The sequence below is a fragment of the Sturnus vulgaris genome, chromosome 2, assembly GCF_052056855.1.
Source record: "Sturnus vulgaris isolate bStuVul1 chromosome 2, bStuVul1.hap1, whole genome shotgun sequence".
NCBI lineage: Eukaryota > Metazoa > Chordata > Aves > Passeriformes > Sturnidae > Sturnus > Sturnus vulgaris.
In genome coordinates this window covers 110,918,336-110,934,735 of record NC_142244.1, presented here as the reverse complement: position 1 = coordinate 110,934,735, position 16,400 = coordinate 110,918,336, and the positions used below count along the sequence as shown (strand labels likewise).

At 36.0% G+C, this 16,400-nt stretch overlaps 1 protein-coding gene across 1 annotated transcript in view; it reads left to right on the top strand.

The window, feature by feature from the left end:
* RPGR (retinitis pigmentosa GTPase regulator) overlaps nucleotides 1–14,386 on the top strand; it is a 38,428-nt gene extending 24,042 nt beyond the window's left edge. The window contains exons 8-14 of the mRNA XM_088160374.1: nucleotides 3,212–3,367; nucleotides 3,887–4,011; nucleotides 5,154–5,333; nucleotides 6,200–6,365; nucleotides 7,660–7,766; nucleotides 9,459–9,524; nucleotides 10,378–14,386. Coding sequence (XP_088016500.1) covers nucleotides 3,212–3,367; nucleotides 3,887–4,011; nucleotides 5,154–5,333; nucleotides 6,200–6,365; nucleotides 7,660–7,766; nucleotides 9,459–9,524; nucleotides 10,378–12,951 — 3,374 coding nt within the window. The 3' untranslated portion in view covers nucleotides 12,952–14,386. The remainder of the gene's footprint in view (nucleotides 1–3,211; nucleotides 3,368–3,886; nucleotides 4,012–5,153; nucleotides 5,334–6,199; nucleotides 6,366–7,659; nucleotides 7,767–9,458; nucleotides 9,525–10,377) is intronic.
* Nucleotides 14,387–16,400: the final 2,014 nt, after the last annotated feature.

The window sequence follows — 16,400 nt, the reverse complement described above, 5'->3', positions numbered from 1 at the left end:
TCATTTTCTGGAAGGAAGGGAAGCAAAGATAACTCTTCAAAGGAAAAAGTGAAGCAGACCTTTGAGAATAGAACATTTGACATAAGAACATTAGTGCATTAGTATGTAAAATGTTGGATTTTTCATCTTCTGTCTCAAGGTCTTTTAAAAAGAAAAGAAAGCCAAGACACTCTTTTCAAAGAGGACAAAAAGGATGTAAAAGCTCTACCTTTTCCTGGCAGAACTCACTATTCAGACCATATAGGATTATTAGATTTTTCAAACCATTCTTAAATCTGTATACTATTTATACTGAAATCCCCAAATCCAGTTACTAACTCTGATAATACTGAACATTGTGTTGACAGTTGATTTTTTACAGTAACATTTTTCAGCATAAGCTGTTTAAAAATAAAGCTATTTGTGAGAGTGAATAGTTCATTGGCATAATAGTTATAGTAGTAGTAGTAATAATAATAATAATGATAATGTTCAAGGGAAAGTAATTTATGTGGACAGGCCATTAGGATGGTTAGAGGGATGCAGCACCTCCCCTGTGAGGAAAGGCTGAGAGAATTGGGCTTGTTGTGCCTGGAAAAGAGAAGGTTCTGGGCTGATCTCATGGCAGCCTTCCCGTACCTGAACGAAGCTGACAAGAAATGATGGAGAGGGACTATTTACAAGAGCCTGGAGTGATAGGACAAGGGGGAATGGCTTCCAACTGACAGAGAGTAGGTCTAGATTGGATATTAGAAGAAATTCTTTTCTGTGAGGGTGGCACAGGTTGCCCAGAGAAGCTGTGTTCAAGGCCAGGCTGGATGGGACTCTGAGCAATCTGGGATAGTGAAAAGTATCCCTGCCATAGCTAGAGCTTGGAACCAGTTGATCTTTAAGGTCTCTTCCAACCCAAACCATTCTGTATTTCTATGATATAAGCTTACCTGTCTGCTTCCTTTTTAGTTCTGTGGACTTTTTAACTTCATCTGTAACCTTAGATAAATAGCAGGGAATACCTGATTCTGAAAAACATTCTTTGAGCTCGTGCAGTTCTGTCAGCAAATGGGATGTTCTAAAAAATAATATGAAAGCTATATAGCTTTTTGCCTAGGACTGTTTTATTGATAGTGCAAATGGTCACAGAGATTACGAAAGATCCCTGCAAAGATGGAAGATAACACAGTTACAGGCAAATATCCCTGTTCTTTCAAAAAGGGAAATAAGAAGTAAAGAAGCAGCTCTTTCAGCAATCAAGTGCTGGAGGTCACTTGGAACAGCAAAGCCATTGTCTTCTGTGCAAGCTCTGAAACCATTTCTCTTCATCCTTCGAGGGCCCTCTCGTGGGCTGCTGCTGTGTTCAGAATGATGGAATGGACTCCTGTCATTTTATCAATGTGTGTGAGGTTGTTTTTCCATACACTTCTCTTTCCACACATTTATAAAGACAGACTGGAGGAAATTCCTCATTTTTACTAAAGGAGGTTATTAGTGAGGTTTGACCACCACTTCTGTACCAGAGTGGTGAATCATTTAAGAAAGGTACAAGGTTTTTTCTACCTCTATGCTGATAATTCACTAAGAAGAGAATTTAGGAGGAGCAACATTTAGGTGCCCTTAGTCTATAAGGGCAGTAGAAGAAATTATTCATCATATAAAGGCACTCTAACCTGTCTTGGGATTGGTCTTTTTCCTAATTTTCAGTAGAAACAGAGAAAAGATTCCCTGAACTTTTAAAGTTAACATTTGAGAACATCTTTCTCTCAACAAAAATGCAGAAGATGTTGCATGTTTCATGTTAGGATTAAAGAAAAAAACCTTGTACTTCACTCAAAAATTACTATGTTCATCAGATAAAGCCATGTAGTTACAAGACCTGCCGTTTGCAAAGAATTGTTAAAACAAATGCAGTTCTTCTAAACAGAATTTTTGGAATCAACGATCCTGAGAAAGCCATTTACTAAAATAAAGATGAGACTTTTGTTTGCTTAGAGAAAGCTCCTGTCTTTCAGGTGTAGTTTCTTGATTCTTATGCAGGAAGTCTAAATATTACAGGAGAATTCTTACTACTTCTTTTACTTTATAAAGCTCCTGGAAAGGTTTTACTTTCTTGCACTAAAATTTCCAGCAGATGGAGCTTTACTATCACATTTAGTAACAAAAACAGGATTACTCAATATTTTTCATCTATAATATTAAAAAAAAAGTAAAACCATTGGGCTTTTTTGTAATGGTGTGAATTCATGACATCTTAGTATGGAACAATACATAAGGAACAGGAAGGAAAAGACTTTCCTAGAAAGAACATTTCCATATGAAGTGTTACTATTTAATCACAGTTCCTTTGAAACTGGAAAGCTCTTTTAACTTAACATGGAATAATATTTATTAATTCATAATCTTTCCCGTTTTTTCATAATAATTTTTTAAGTGCTTTAAGTAGAATTTCTCTCACTTTTCCTTTGTTGCCTAGATGCAAAAGAAAAAGGGGCAGGAATTTAAATTCTAGGAAAACAACTCCTTTTTTCCCATAAAACTTCTCTGTTCAAGCATGACTTCATCAAGATTTCCAAGCTTCACAATCTTCCCCTGTTGTGATGGTGTGCCAGGGATGGACACACCAAGAATCTTTATTGCTTTGGAGAAGCTCTTATTCTTTTTCCTGGCACAGACAGTCCATTAAAGAGACAAAATATAAATGTGGAAAGATTATTATTCTGTCACAAGATAACACAATTATAGTGTTCTCTGTATTTATTGCAGGGCTGATTTGGTAGCTGAACAGAATACTGAAACCTATTCTATTACTGTTCTAGTCTCTTCTTACATACAAATTATGAGCTCTTGTCTATTATATTTAGGGTCATACAATGTTCATGGAGCTAATGAGAAATTAAGACGAGGCTATTGTGAAAATGCATATATATGTATAAATATTGTAAATTCCCATACATTTTTTTTAAGTTTCTGTACATATGATCAGTGGATTATTTTGCATTTATATTAGAAAATATATGGCATATTGAACCATTTAAAATTCTTTTTTGTGTATACTTTAGTGCTTCAGTTCCTGTTTTTTTATTTTGTTGTATATTAATAATTGGTAAGTGCAATTGATTAGTTGGCACATTTTTAATCGATAATAACATAGTTATTATAAATAAACAAACCAACAAACATAAATAAATAAATATATGTATCAGCATATTTGTTGTTAACTTTGCCTATACAATTTCAGAGAAAGCTGTTTACACTTTTGGACTTGGACAATATGGGCAGCTGGGACATGGAACTTTTGTGTTTGAAAGTTCAGTACCGAAGCCTGTGAAACACTTGAAGAGGCATAAAATATGTAACATTGCATGTGGGGAAAATCACACTGCTGTGATAGCAGGTATGGGAGTGCAAAATTCTGGAACCACTTCTAGAACTCTCTATTATACTGTGAAAGCTTTCCTTGCACAATGAGCAGTAGCAGACATATCCATGACTGGTTCTAAAGGTGAAATGAGCCAGTGAAAAAGGTGACTTCAATAGGAATTTCTGACTCACAGCCATGCCATGAATAACTCTGTACCTCCTGGGGAATTATAACCTCCTACTCACGCCTTCCCAACAAATATTCTTGTTTAGTAGCCTTTGTTTTTCTGTACAGTTTAAATCTTATTATTTTGTTGGAGTGTCTTTTTTTTACAAATTATCTAGACCAACATCTCAGACAATACTTTGTCTGAAAAAAATGCATATTTTTGAATAATATTCATCTGTTGAAGATCTAAAAATAATTGTTCAGGTTTTGCTTTTGGAAGGGAAATATTCCTTATTTTCACAGCCTGTTACTTTGTTTGTAATGGTTCTGTCCTGGTTTTGTATTGAATTTTTGTTTCAACATCCTTTTTATTCCCACATGCAGAGAATGGCCTCATGTTTACTTTTGGAGATGGACGACATGGCAAGTTAGGATTTGGAGAAGAAAGTTTTACAAATCTGTTTGATCCCACTCTGTGTTACAATTTCTTGAAGTTCACAGTCCTTTTGGTAAGACTTTTCTTCATTCTTTTCAGACACCAACATATTTATCTTTTTATGAAGCACATTATTAATGAGAGCTGAAATTATTTCTTTCTATAACATTTAAATAGTGGACAACACAAACTGAAGGAAAGAGGAAATTATATTTGCTTAGCACAGTGTTCATTTAGTTTAGAATATCTTTGACTTGGGCTGCACATAGAGGTTGCTCTTTAGGGTTTTATTCAGTACTCTAGTCCCACGGTGTTTTGGTCTTCAGAGCTGTGGTAGCTTATAAACTGAATTATTCCTTGCTCTTGGATGGGTGGAAGTATTGGGAAATCTGTATCTTTTCTGTGAACACCAGAGAGTAATGTTTTCAATTTTGGCAATTTTTGTACAGTAGCATGTCTTTAAATCTTAAGAAAATTTGAGGTGTTAGGTTTTTTAATCCAAGCTGGACAAGAAACCAGGACTATTCTTTTCTGTTGAGAACTATGTAAGGGAAGTCTTTTCATCTGCCTCTTGAGGTACAGAAGAAATAAATGTCACAGAACTGTCAGCATGAAAAGTGCTAACATGACTCAGGATTGAACAAAATTTGGGATAAAAGTCTATTGACCTCTTCTGTTTGTTTACTGGAATTACAGATGAAGGAAGTTTTTTTGGAAGCAGTGAGTGTTTTAAACCTTTTAAAAAGTGAAACCTCCAATCTTTATGTAATAATATTGTGTCTACTGGAGGGTGTCAAATTCGTTTTACATTTTGCTGATTTTGTGATAAAATATTTAGATTTGAGTCACTAAAACTATCAGTATTGCTCTCATTTGACTTGTATCAAAATAATTAGCTAAAATTTCTTAAAAATCAGTGGAAATATCTTTGCTATCTTCTATATCAAAAGTTTGATAGACCTGTCTTTTATTCTGTTCAACACAAATATACTGTATTTAATTAAGAAGAAGTGAACATAGACAACTAATCATTAATAAACATAATTAAGTACTTTTATATTGCTGGTGTAATTAGGAACTAAATTTGAAGCCATTTGAGATGTCTTACTTTTACTACATTTTTTCTTATCATCTAAGTCCCAAGAGATAATTGTAACAAAAGTGCATCCTTGATACTTGCAAATGAAGTAATGAGTCTTTTTTTTTGAGCTGTAGGTTGCTTGTGGTGGTTGTCACATGCTGGTTTTTGCTGCTCCAAGACCTAAAGGATCTGAAGTACTCTTGGAAGATTTATATGAGCCTCGCTTGACTGCTACTACCCCTCAAATGAGTGGGGACTTTGTACTAGCAAACACTTTGCAATTATCAGCAGCACGAATGCGACGGCGAGAGAGGGTTAGTCCAGAGATATTTAGAGCTGCCATACTTCTTTCAAGAAACAAAATCAGTTTAAAGCTAAAATCACAGCACATGCCAAGATGTTAAATATATCTTCTTAAAATAAGTGTTTCATTTAATGTATAATATGAAAAACAGACATTTACTCTGGTCCCAAAATTTGATGCAAGATTTAAAAAAAAAGTATTGGTCAGATTTTGCTTAATTATTTCTGTGAAAGAGATTCACATTGCGTTTGTAATTTTTTTGGTTCTAAAGTGTAGAACCTGTTCCTTTGCATTTTTAAACTTTCTTAGAAATAATTTTTTAAAAATAGCAAGAGCCTGCCTCTTTCACTGTTCCCTCTGAGTCCTTGAATATATGAAACAATTTCATGGTTTATAAAATATCAAAGGAGAATATTACATATAGCTACTTAAAATATTACTTTCTGCTCTTTTATCTCTACTACACATTCCATGTGATTTCCTTAAACAGCACAATGAGTTGGATCATTTAACTTACCTGAGAACTAACTCTACTAAAACCTGAATTTATTCTGTAAAAATGTGTTAATGTTGTAGATTAAGTACCTTGATGTTATTTGAGAAACTAGTTTTTCATTTTAAATTAAAAAAGAAGTTATTTTTCTCCTTTGTTTATATTTTAGGATTGCATAGAAATTATTTTTAAAATCCCACTGTGTACCTGCCCACTTTTTAGGACTATAAATAATTAAAATATTAAAGATATTTGTTTATGCTTATTAAATTGCAACCCTGTATCATCAACTAAAATGAAATACCACTGATAAGTACAAGAGATTGCTTACATTTTGTTTTTCTACCCTTTTTCTCAATCTATTGTTTTTCAATCTTCTAAAGGAAAGGTCACCAGAGCAATTTGTTCGAATGGCACAAACTCTGCCTCCAATGGGGAAAGGCTTCTTGAAATCTTCATTGCCTGTGACAAGCAACACCAGCCCATTCTGGTTTTCTGCAACAAGTCATCCTAAAGCTGAATCTGGGAGGGATGGAGACCATGAAAAAGGTGAAGTGTCCCCACATCTCACTGCTATTTTCTGATGAGAATTGTTTGACTCTCATCATTCATAAACAAATGTGCAGTTTGAGCCTGAAAGAAGGTTCAGGTTCAGTCTTACCTCAGGAGGGTCTGGTACCATACAGGCATGAACATTGAGAAATGCAGACAAAAACTTCCTCACACTGTTCATGTTTGCAAAACAAGTTTAAAGATTAAGTGGCGGCTTGAGTGAAAGAAAAGCAATTTATAAATTGTACTTGTGGTTCCTTAAGCCTTTACAAATAAGATTTCACAAAAATACTGTGAGAACATTGAATACTTTGTTTTCATACACACACAAAAAAAGGAATTACAGAAAAAAAATAGGAACAGCCTTAAGGACATAGGTAAAGTCTACAAGGAACTTGGATAAGAAAAGATGAGGTCTACTAGTTCTTAAAGGACCTTTCTTCTTTGCTTGGAAATACAGAAGTACTCTTCACTCTTTATTATCTAAGGTCATAATGATTTATAATATTCTAGCTGATGGAAAAGTCTGGATAGACATAATACAGCACTGGACTTGGCACAGATTCTCTAGAGCAGCTCTGGACTTGTCTGGAATCCTGGGTCTGTGAGGTTTCCTAGGAAGAACAATGCTGGAGAGTGCAGAATGCAGAGCTTCTGTGTAAGAGCTTAGATTTACTGGACAGACAAATCTAATTTGAAAGTAATTAATTCATAGAATGAAGATGAATATTTTTAAATGTGCCAGCAGGTCCATTAGCATTTCTGGTTCCAGGAAAGCAATGCAGTGAAATTTGAATTTCCTTTAGAGTCTTCAGCCTAAAACCTCAGGTATTGTGCTTTAAAAAGTGGTCATAGACCTGATGAGCTTAATGATGTAGGGACATTTTTATAATGCTGCTTTTAAACTCACTGTCTCTCCACCCATTACATAGAAAATGTACAATGGAGATAACACGACAGCAGCTAATTTGGTGTAATTACCCTATTATTAAAGAGATTGACCAAAAGAATCTGTCCCAGGTAATATTTAGGCTTTGCAAGACTGCAGAAATGGTCAGAGATCTACAGTGCACTGAGACCAGATTGCAGAGCCACCTCTGTTGTTAATGATGAAAGGAGATAGAAGTGTTTCTGCTGTGTCTTGGGCTGGGGGAATGAAGATTTTGAGGGCCTCAGTTCTATGTTAGTAAAATGGGAATAATCTCTATTTTATAAGAGTGAAGTGTTCTGTTTGCTATATAGTTCTTGTTCCTATGACATTTGTTTATTTCCTCCCTATTTTACCTTGCAGAAAATAATCATCAAAAAGATAAACCTGGTGAAGTCTCTTCAGAACAAGATTCAGATAATGAAAATATTGACAGAAACCTTGGGGATACAACTGACATCCTAAATATGGTAATATATTACAATAATGGATCTGTAATTCAGTAATTTTATTGCGGGGGAGACAAAGAAGCTAAATTGTGTTTCAGGTTCTAATACAGAATTCCTAACTAGCCCAGAATATCATATGTGACACTGAGAAGTACTGACACACTGATAAATGAGCATGCATTTTATAGCATCATTACCCAATGCTAAAATAGGTTTTAATTTTCCAAATAATGTTTTGGTATGAGATTGAAGAAGTCCAAGTAGTGCAGTGCTTCCTCACACTTTAGCTCTGGAAACCAGAAAGAAAAGGATGCTGGAAGCCACATGGTGATTTCTATCTCTGACCTAGCTTTTCTTGATGATTTCCAACAGACAATTGCAGGAAATGAAGCAGAAGAGCATCTTTTCCTGTTTTGAGAAGAGGTTTTTTAATACAGGTGGATCATATTAAAGGGAAAGCCAAAATCCAGACATTCTGATTATTTGGTGATTCCCCAGCTTGTTCCTACATATTTCTTTTATTTAAAAAACATGTTCACCTTATCACTTGTACAACTTTCTGAACCATTTGGTTCTCTCAGCAGAAGGGACATGTCCTGGCCATAATGCAGCCACAGTAATACTGGAAGGATTGAACATCTTACAGGAATTATTATTTGTTTGCATTTAAAAGTACTTAGTAATTTAACAGTCTGTTTATGCATGCCATTTATTTAATGTTTTAAAACTTTATTTTGATTTACAATAAAAAAATGTGATCAGATCCAATGCACAGCATTATTAATTTATTGAAGCAGTATTTACAAATTGCACACTTTAGGTGCTACTCTTCCTTCTCCTTTTTGGTTTTATACCTATCATGAATCAATTCTAAAATACGTAAAAAAAATTTTTAAACATAAATTTGAAGAAAAGCCCATCAAGCAAACTTGTCAAAATACAAAATAAATGATTGCTCTTCTTGGATCTGAATGAAAACAGTCTGTTACGGCATAGTTTTTTTTCAATTTTTCTAGACTGTGGCAGCATACATCTTAGTGAAAAGAGGAGGTAAAACCTTTAATGTCATATTGATGCTACAAATTATTGGGATACTGAAAGCAGAACTCTCCTTGCTCACTGTGTTGAAAAATAATATGGTGGTAAAAACATGAGCACTTAACAATCAGCAGCATTTGGAATTCATTTGGAATATATGGCAAGGGATGAGCAAAATTTCATTATATATTTCCACCTAGTAGTATTCCATGTTGCCTTTTGGTTTCTTGCTTTATGTGGAAGAGATAAAGGCATTAGATTCCAAGGAAAATTTCTGCTGTGTAACATTTCTTTGAAGATTCTCTTTCAAGGCCATGGTACCAAACTGGATGTTGAGTTGAAGTTTGTGATGAGAATGGGGTAAGGTTCTATTTGTAACCTCACAGTGAGTGAAGGTGAATCTCAAACATGCCTGTGCTCTAGGAAAGGTCAGGGTTCAGTCTCTACAGACAGTTCAGGTGTTGCTATCTGAGCTGGTCACCACTCTCTTTATAAACAGTAAATGATGGAGGGGGAGTGAAATAGGTGAGCTGAATGATCATACAGGTTTGTCTCACCCTGACTGGGCAATAATATTAAAATGTTAAAAACAATTCTGCTTAGTAAAACTTGGCTTTGATGCTGCTTTCTGTATTAAATATATTTATTTTTTAATAGAGATTTTATTTTTTGTAGACACATGCAATGAAGTTGAATCCTGGTGACTGGTCCTTAAAATTATCACCACTCCAAAAACAGAAGGTACTGTAACTAATTACATATCTGTATATTGACATTGATGATTAAAAAATCCGCAATTCTTTTATTGTCCTGGTACTTTGTTATTTTGCTTTGAGTTTTAAAAAGTCGGGAAGATTTTATAGACCTCCTCTTGCTAATTTTCTGAATATCCATGACCTAAAATTCTAAGAAGCTGCATAAAAGCAGAGAGAATTTGGGCAAGCATCTAGAACTCCACATATCCAGTGCAGTTTGACATGAGTGTATAATATTTCACCAGTTTAAGAATAATACTGGTCTTAATTATGAAATTAAAGTACTTATTAATACCTTCCCATTTCACTCCTAAAGTGATCCCAGCTTTTCAGCACTTTGTTGCATTTCATTAAAATTTTATTTTAGATTTTTGAAGTTATTATTTATAATTTGTTAAATAAGTGTAAAATTTAAACCAGAAAGACAATAGATTTTCAAACTTCTCAGAAAGGGCATAACAATGAGCACATCAGAAGGATGCTTCCAGAGGAGGAAAGTGTAAGAGAACTGTATTAATTTCCTTCTTGCACAGCCTCATGCATTGCCTCTGCTCTGGTTTATGGGATGTGGTACTGGCTGCACAATTCTTACTGCATTTCCTTGGGTAGTGAGAGAAAGGTGTAGCACTGCACTGATCATTAGCAGGATGTTGCATTTTTTAATATGTGCATTTGTAATTTCATTTCATGTGAAATATTCTACCTTTTATGCTGTCTTTTAATCCCTTCTCACAAATTGTTTCTTGTTCAGATGCTTTTGTAACCTTTTTCTTTCGCTGCCATTTGTCTTTAATGCTTTTTTTCTTTCTTTTTAATTTTCTGCTTCTCATGTGGAATAGAAGAACAATAAAAATGTGAAACTGAAAAGAGATGGTAAGGGTGGGCTGAAAAAAAAGGATTCTGATTTCACAAAGGAGGGCTCAAAATTAGAGTCTGGGGCTTTACAAAAGCAGTCCTCACTTTCAGAGTCACCTGGACAAGATTTAGCAAAGAGGAGTGCCTTTGTAGGGAAGCCTGTGGCCAAAAAAAATATAAAGAAAGGTAAATTTGAGCATGCACAAAGTGATACTACTTTGAAAAGTGATGCTCAAGAAATTACTGGTGGCAAAAGCATATTAGTGAAAAGGGAGAAAGAATATGTGGAAAATTGTGATTTTTTTAGAGAGGATGCAACTTCTAATCTTCCCACTGAAAATCAAATTCTGACTGAAAAAATAAATTCTTCCAATAAAAAGCCAAAAGCTGTTAGACCTAAGCAATCCCTTAAAATAGAGGTACTTCCTTCTGCTCCCAGAGCTCAGCCCCAGACTGATTCATTAACAGTACAAGAACACAGTCCTTTTAAAAACAAAGGGGGTCAAAAAACAACAGAAAGTCAAAACAAAGTAAAGGATGGCATTGAAAAATCTGACAAGTGTGAAAGAATAAGTGTCACAGGACAAGAAAGTAGTGCAGAACAGAAGGAGCTTAAAAAAAAGCACAAGTTTTTGAAACAAATATCTGTAACTTCATCATCATCTTCAACTGAGGAAAGTACTAATGATCTCCAAGAATATATACTTAAGGAAGAGGTCCGCTATGAACACAGAGTTCTCCAGAGGACAAGGAGAACAGTGACACATCTGGACTTAGAAAAAGACAGTGAGATTGAGGAGATTCAAGCTACAAACCATGAGAAAGAATGTATAGAACAGACTGATTTAAAAAGCCTGAATGAAGAAGAAACAAGCTCTGATGCTAAATCTGATGTAGACAGGCCATTAGAAATTAAGAATGAGGAGGAATCTGATCAGGAGCAGGAGAATGAGAGCAGTGAAAAGGGTGAAAGTGAAAAAGAAAAACTGGATGAAACAATTGACAGTGAAGGTAAACCAGGGGAGGAAGAAGAGAATGAGGCTGAAAAAGATAGAGATGAAGTTTCAGTAGAAAAAGATGTAGAGGGAAAAGATAATGAGGAAGAAACTGAAAAAGAATCACAGGCTGAAAGAGACAGTGGGAATGAGGGCGCAGAGGAGACTGAGGTCAGCCAGCAAGATGGCAAAGATCAAGGAGATGAGCAAGGTACGTTGATAGAGGAAGAAGAAATGGCGAGTGAGGAAGAAAAGGAGGGTATGGAGGAGAAGTATGAGAAAGAGGAAGGCACTGAGAAAGAGAAAGAGCAGGTTAAAAGTGAGGGAAAAGATGAGAGTGAGGAAGGAGGGGAAGATAGAGAGGAAAAGGAAGAAAAAGAGGTAGGGGCAGAAGAGGAAGGAGAAGATGAAAGGGAAGATGAAGAAGAAAAAGAAAGGGAGAATGAAAAAGACGAAGAGGGTGAAGAGGAGGAGTTGGGAGAATCATTGGCAGAGAGGGAAGAAGAGGTATCTGGAGAACAGGATGAGGAAGAGGCAAATACAAAAACTAAGGAAGTGGGTGAGGATGGAGTGGAAGAAGGAAAAGATGGGGAGGATGAAGTGGAAGAGGAAAGAGAAGATGAGAAAGAGGAAGGAACAGAGGCAGAAGCAGAAGGGGAGGAGGGAGAGGAAGATGAAAAGGAAGAAGAGGAGGGAGGAAATGAAGAGAAAGGGGAAGGTAAAAAAGAGGGAGAAGGAGTGGAAGAAGATGAGGGAGTAGGGGAGGAAGAAGAGAATGTTGAAGATGAGGGAAAAGAGGGAGTGGAAGAAGAAGAGGAAGATGAGAAAGAAGGAGTGGAAGCAGAGGGAGAGGAGGAAACGGAAGAGGAGGAAACAGGAGAGGAAGAAGAAGAGGTAGAGGAGGGAGAAGAGGGAGGGCAGAAAGAAGGAGAAGGAGAAGGAGAAGGAGAAGGAGAAGGAGAAGGAGAAGGAGAAGGAGAAGGAGAAGGAGAAGGAGAAGGAGAAGGAGAAGGAGAAGGAGAAGGAGAAGGAGAAGGAGAAGGAGAAGGGGAAGGGGAAGGGGAAGAAGAAGAGGGGGAAGAAGAAAAAGAAGAGGGTGAAGAGGAAGAAGAAGAAGAGGAAGAGGAAGAGGAGGAAGAAGAAAAAGGGGAAGAGGGTGAGGAGGAAGAAGGGGAAGAAGGAGAGGGAGGAGAAGAAAAAGGGGAAGAGGGCGAGGAGGAAGAAGAAGAGGGAGAGGGGGGAGAAGAAGAAGAAGAGGGGGAAGAAGGAGACGAGGAGGAAGGGGATGTAGGAGAGGAGGAAGAAGAGGATGAGGGAGAAGAAGATGAGGGTGAGGAGGAAGAAGCAGAGGAAGAGGAAAAAGCAAAAGATAAAAGGAAAAATTATAGTAGTAAATTTCCAGAAAAGAAAAGCAAACCCAGGAAACCAGAAAAGACAAAAAGTTCTGCTTTACCAAACAGCTCTAAACAAAACATGAAATCCAAACGCCATGTAGCAAATGGTTTACATAATTCAGAACAATTTTGGAACAATGTGCTACCTCATTATTTAACACTAAAGTAGCATAGACGACTGGAGATGCATTTTAACCCTACTCAGGAAACAAACTGATTTTTATTACTTAAAAGAAACTTTTCAGGGAATCAAAGCATACTATTATGCATATAACGTACGTGCCAATTTCTTGAAAAAGATTGAGGAAAATGTTTAGATTTAGGATACTTTTATGAGAGAAATCACATACACATACACATACACATACAATCATTTTCACAATCATGTTTATCGTGTATGATATATAAAGAAAATTAATTGCTGAGGAGGTAAACTGTGTTTGCCTCTTAATCAGTGCAATCTTTGCCTTTGAATCAGCAATACACCAATTTTAGCTGCAGGACAGTTGACTTGATAATGTGCCTTACATGAAAGGAGTTTCAGTAAATTAGGAAATTTACCTATTTTTAACTTTTGGTATCACTCCATAATTTATTTCCCCTACTTTTAATCTGTTTATACATTGGTAAAATGTTCAAGTACCTAAATTAAAGAAAGGACAAGTTGCCAAATTTACATGGGTCAGTGAATGGGAGGTAAATGGAAATGCAGGCCTGGGTAAGTGATGGCCTAGGACTTTTCAAGGGCCTTAAGGCTGACTTCTTATTTTGGTGTCAGCCCACAATTCTGTGTGAAAAACCACACACAGATCTCAGAATCTGGCGTAGATTACATTAGAGTTCAGGGATAATTTTTATATATCACACTTGGTGATTAGATAGAACTAAGAATTTGAAATATACACCTCTAAAACATTTTTTTATTTGTTTATACTGTGCAATACACAAAAGATTCTATATCTGCCTATGAAAGACTATCACATTAGTCCTCTAAGTCTGAGGTACTCCAGGAGGGGGAATATATGCTGTTGCTGTTTGAAACACATATATGTTTTCAGGATCAGAGCAAAACCTTTGCCTCATTGGAGGAGATTTATAGTTTCCTCGCCTAAAAATCTTATCTGTAATCTCCAAAAAGAGGTAAACCAACAAGCCAGATGGAATAGTAAAGAAAGTGGCAAGAAAGTCTGATTTTTTTTTAAAGTCAAAGTTAATACTTTTAGAATTTCCTCAAAAAACACAAACAAATCTTGCAAATTATTTTCGTAAGATAATGCATCACTCTTTCAACCTGAAAGAGTTAGGGACTCCTTAGGGACTGAACTGGCAGAGGAAGAGACAGGGACTCATTGTGCTGCATTGTTACTTGAATATTATGCCAATGGGTGGTCTGAGAAATTTTTGTAAAGAGATCTCAGTATTGACATTCTTTAGAAAACTAGTTATTTAAAGCCTACTTGAAAATGAGAAGAGAAGAAAAAAGGAATCAAAATGAGTAAATGTCATTCAATAAAAATGTGAATGGAATCAATACATGTGTTGAGATTATGAAACATTTTAATATTGTTTTGTAAGATACTGGCATTAAAAGATCTTTGACATGATGTCTCCAGAATTTATTTTCTAAGAAGCCTGTAGTAGATCAGTAGTTTGCCAGTAAATCCTAGTCCCAGTCCAACCTTCCTGCCTCATTCACCCCTTCCATATACTCCCTTTGAAGGTCAGATCACTTCAGTCACATGCTGTGCAAAAAGTTACCCCAGTGACTGTATTTTTGTCCCTGTAAAATTTGTTTCAAATTTGGAATTCTCTGGAACACATTGTCTGGGCATCAGCATGTGTCTTTGGAGCAGGGTAAGTATCCTCATATTCTCTAAGAGAATATGATATCATTTAAATGCCCTTCCCAAGAAATCAGCTCTCTAACAATGGAGTCATTGGATATTCTGCCAGTGTGCTGTGTTATCACCAAACTCCTCTGAAAACACTTCCCTTTGAAACTCAGTGGAGCTGTGGTGTGTTATTTCATCTTTCTTAAGAAAGATTAGGCTGTTACTATGATTAAACTTAGAGTAGTATTGAAAGGTATTTTTATAGGTCTAAAACTGGGTTTCTTGGATATGACATCTACTTTGTGGTTCTAGAATTCATTGCTGGAAGAAAACTGGGCTGTGAAAAAGAAAACAATCACGTTATTTCGAGTGAAAAATATTTCCTAGAGAGAGGGAGAGAGAAAAAACGAGTAAAAGCAAGTAATTTCCAATTCCACATAGGAATGGCCCTTCATTTACTGTTTGGTTGCAGCATTTAATATAAATTCTTAGGCAATTGAGGACTATTTGTTATTTCTCTCTTAACATATGCTGATAGCAGAAAGCTTTCCAAGACAGTGAAGGAAGCCAACTTAAGGGCATCTCCCCTTCTTTGTTTTGTCTGGATGAAAATTCATTAATTTGAGAACTGATTTTATTTACCACAGGATCATTCCTGTGGTAGGGGAAAAGCAGAGCTTTACTCCAGCTCTTCTAAGGGTTTTCCACAGTCTCGTTACATAAATTGTGCTCGGTGCCAGCATTTCTGGGCTTTGAGGGGACTTTTGGAACTCCATTAGCATAACGAGTGGAATTTTATTTAGTTTGACTCATTCTGGTTTATAAAGTTTGCTACTTGTGGTTTTGTGAAATTTCAATATATCCTTATTTATTATGGCATACAAAGAGATTTATATGCAGTACTGAAGAAGCATGCCAGAAATAGTCCTGAGTTAATTTTTAATAGAGAAAAAAATTCCTGCATTAGAGAGAAAAAACAACAGACAATTGCCCAGACCAAAGATCTATCCATCTTTTTTCTACCAGTGGCTACTGGTGAGTGCCAGGGGAAAAAAAAATTAGAATATTAGAGTAGCATAAACACGTAGTGTTACTTCCTCCCTGTAATCATTCAGTATAATGAATATAATTAGTATTTTCAATAATTTGTGGTTCAGCAGATATATGTATTACATTTAACATCCATTTTCTTCACATGAATTTCTTTCAATCAATTTTTAACCCAGTTTAGCATATTTTGGAAAATAATTCTTAGATTTATTTACACATAGTTTGGAGAAGTAACTCCTCTTTTCATTTGCATCATTTGATGTTTTTGAATTCTTGTGCTAGAAAAAAGAGCATTTATTCCCTCTTTATGATTTATTTCCTAACGATTGTCATGTGGGAAAAACTGCTCAGTTCTGTGGTTTAAGTCTACCGTAAGTGGTTTATTGATTTATTAATTACAGTTAACCAGCAATCAACCACCTACATGTTTAATTCAAGAGCAGCAACACAGCAGTTGACAGAAACACTGGACATCCTTAAAGTGCTAATAAGCACCTGTGAATTTCTAGGCACTCCCTGCAGCTCATCTCAGAAGTTTTAATCCCCTGCACAGCCTCACAGACACATTCACAGAATTACAGGGGCACCTGCTGCCTTTTACAATGGGTATCCAACACCAACACCTCTGGCACTTTCAGAGGTGTGGGTGCAGGTCTGCTGCTGCCTCACAGCTCTGGTTACAGGTGAGGATTACTGGGTGACTTTGGAATATTCTGTGGCACAGCTCTTGTCTTGT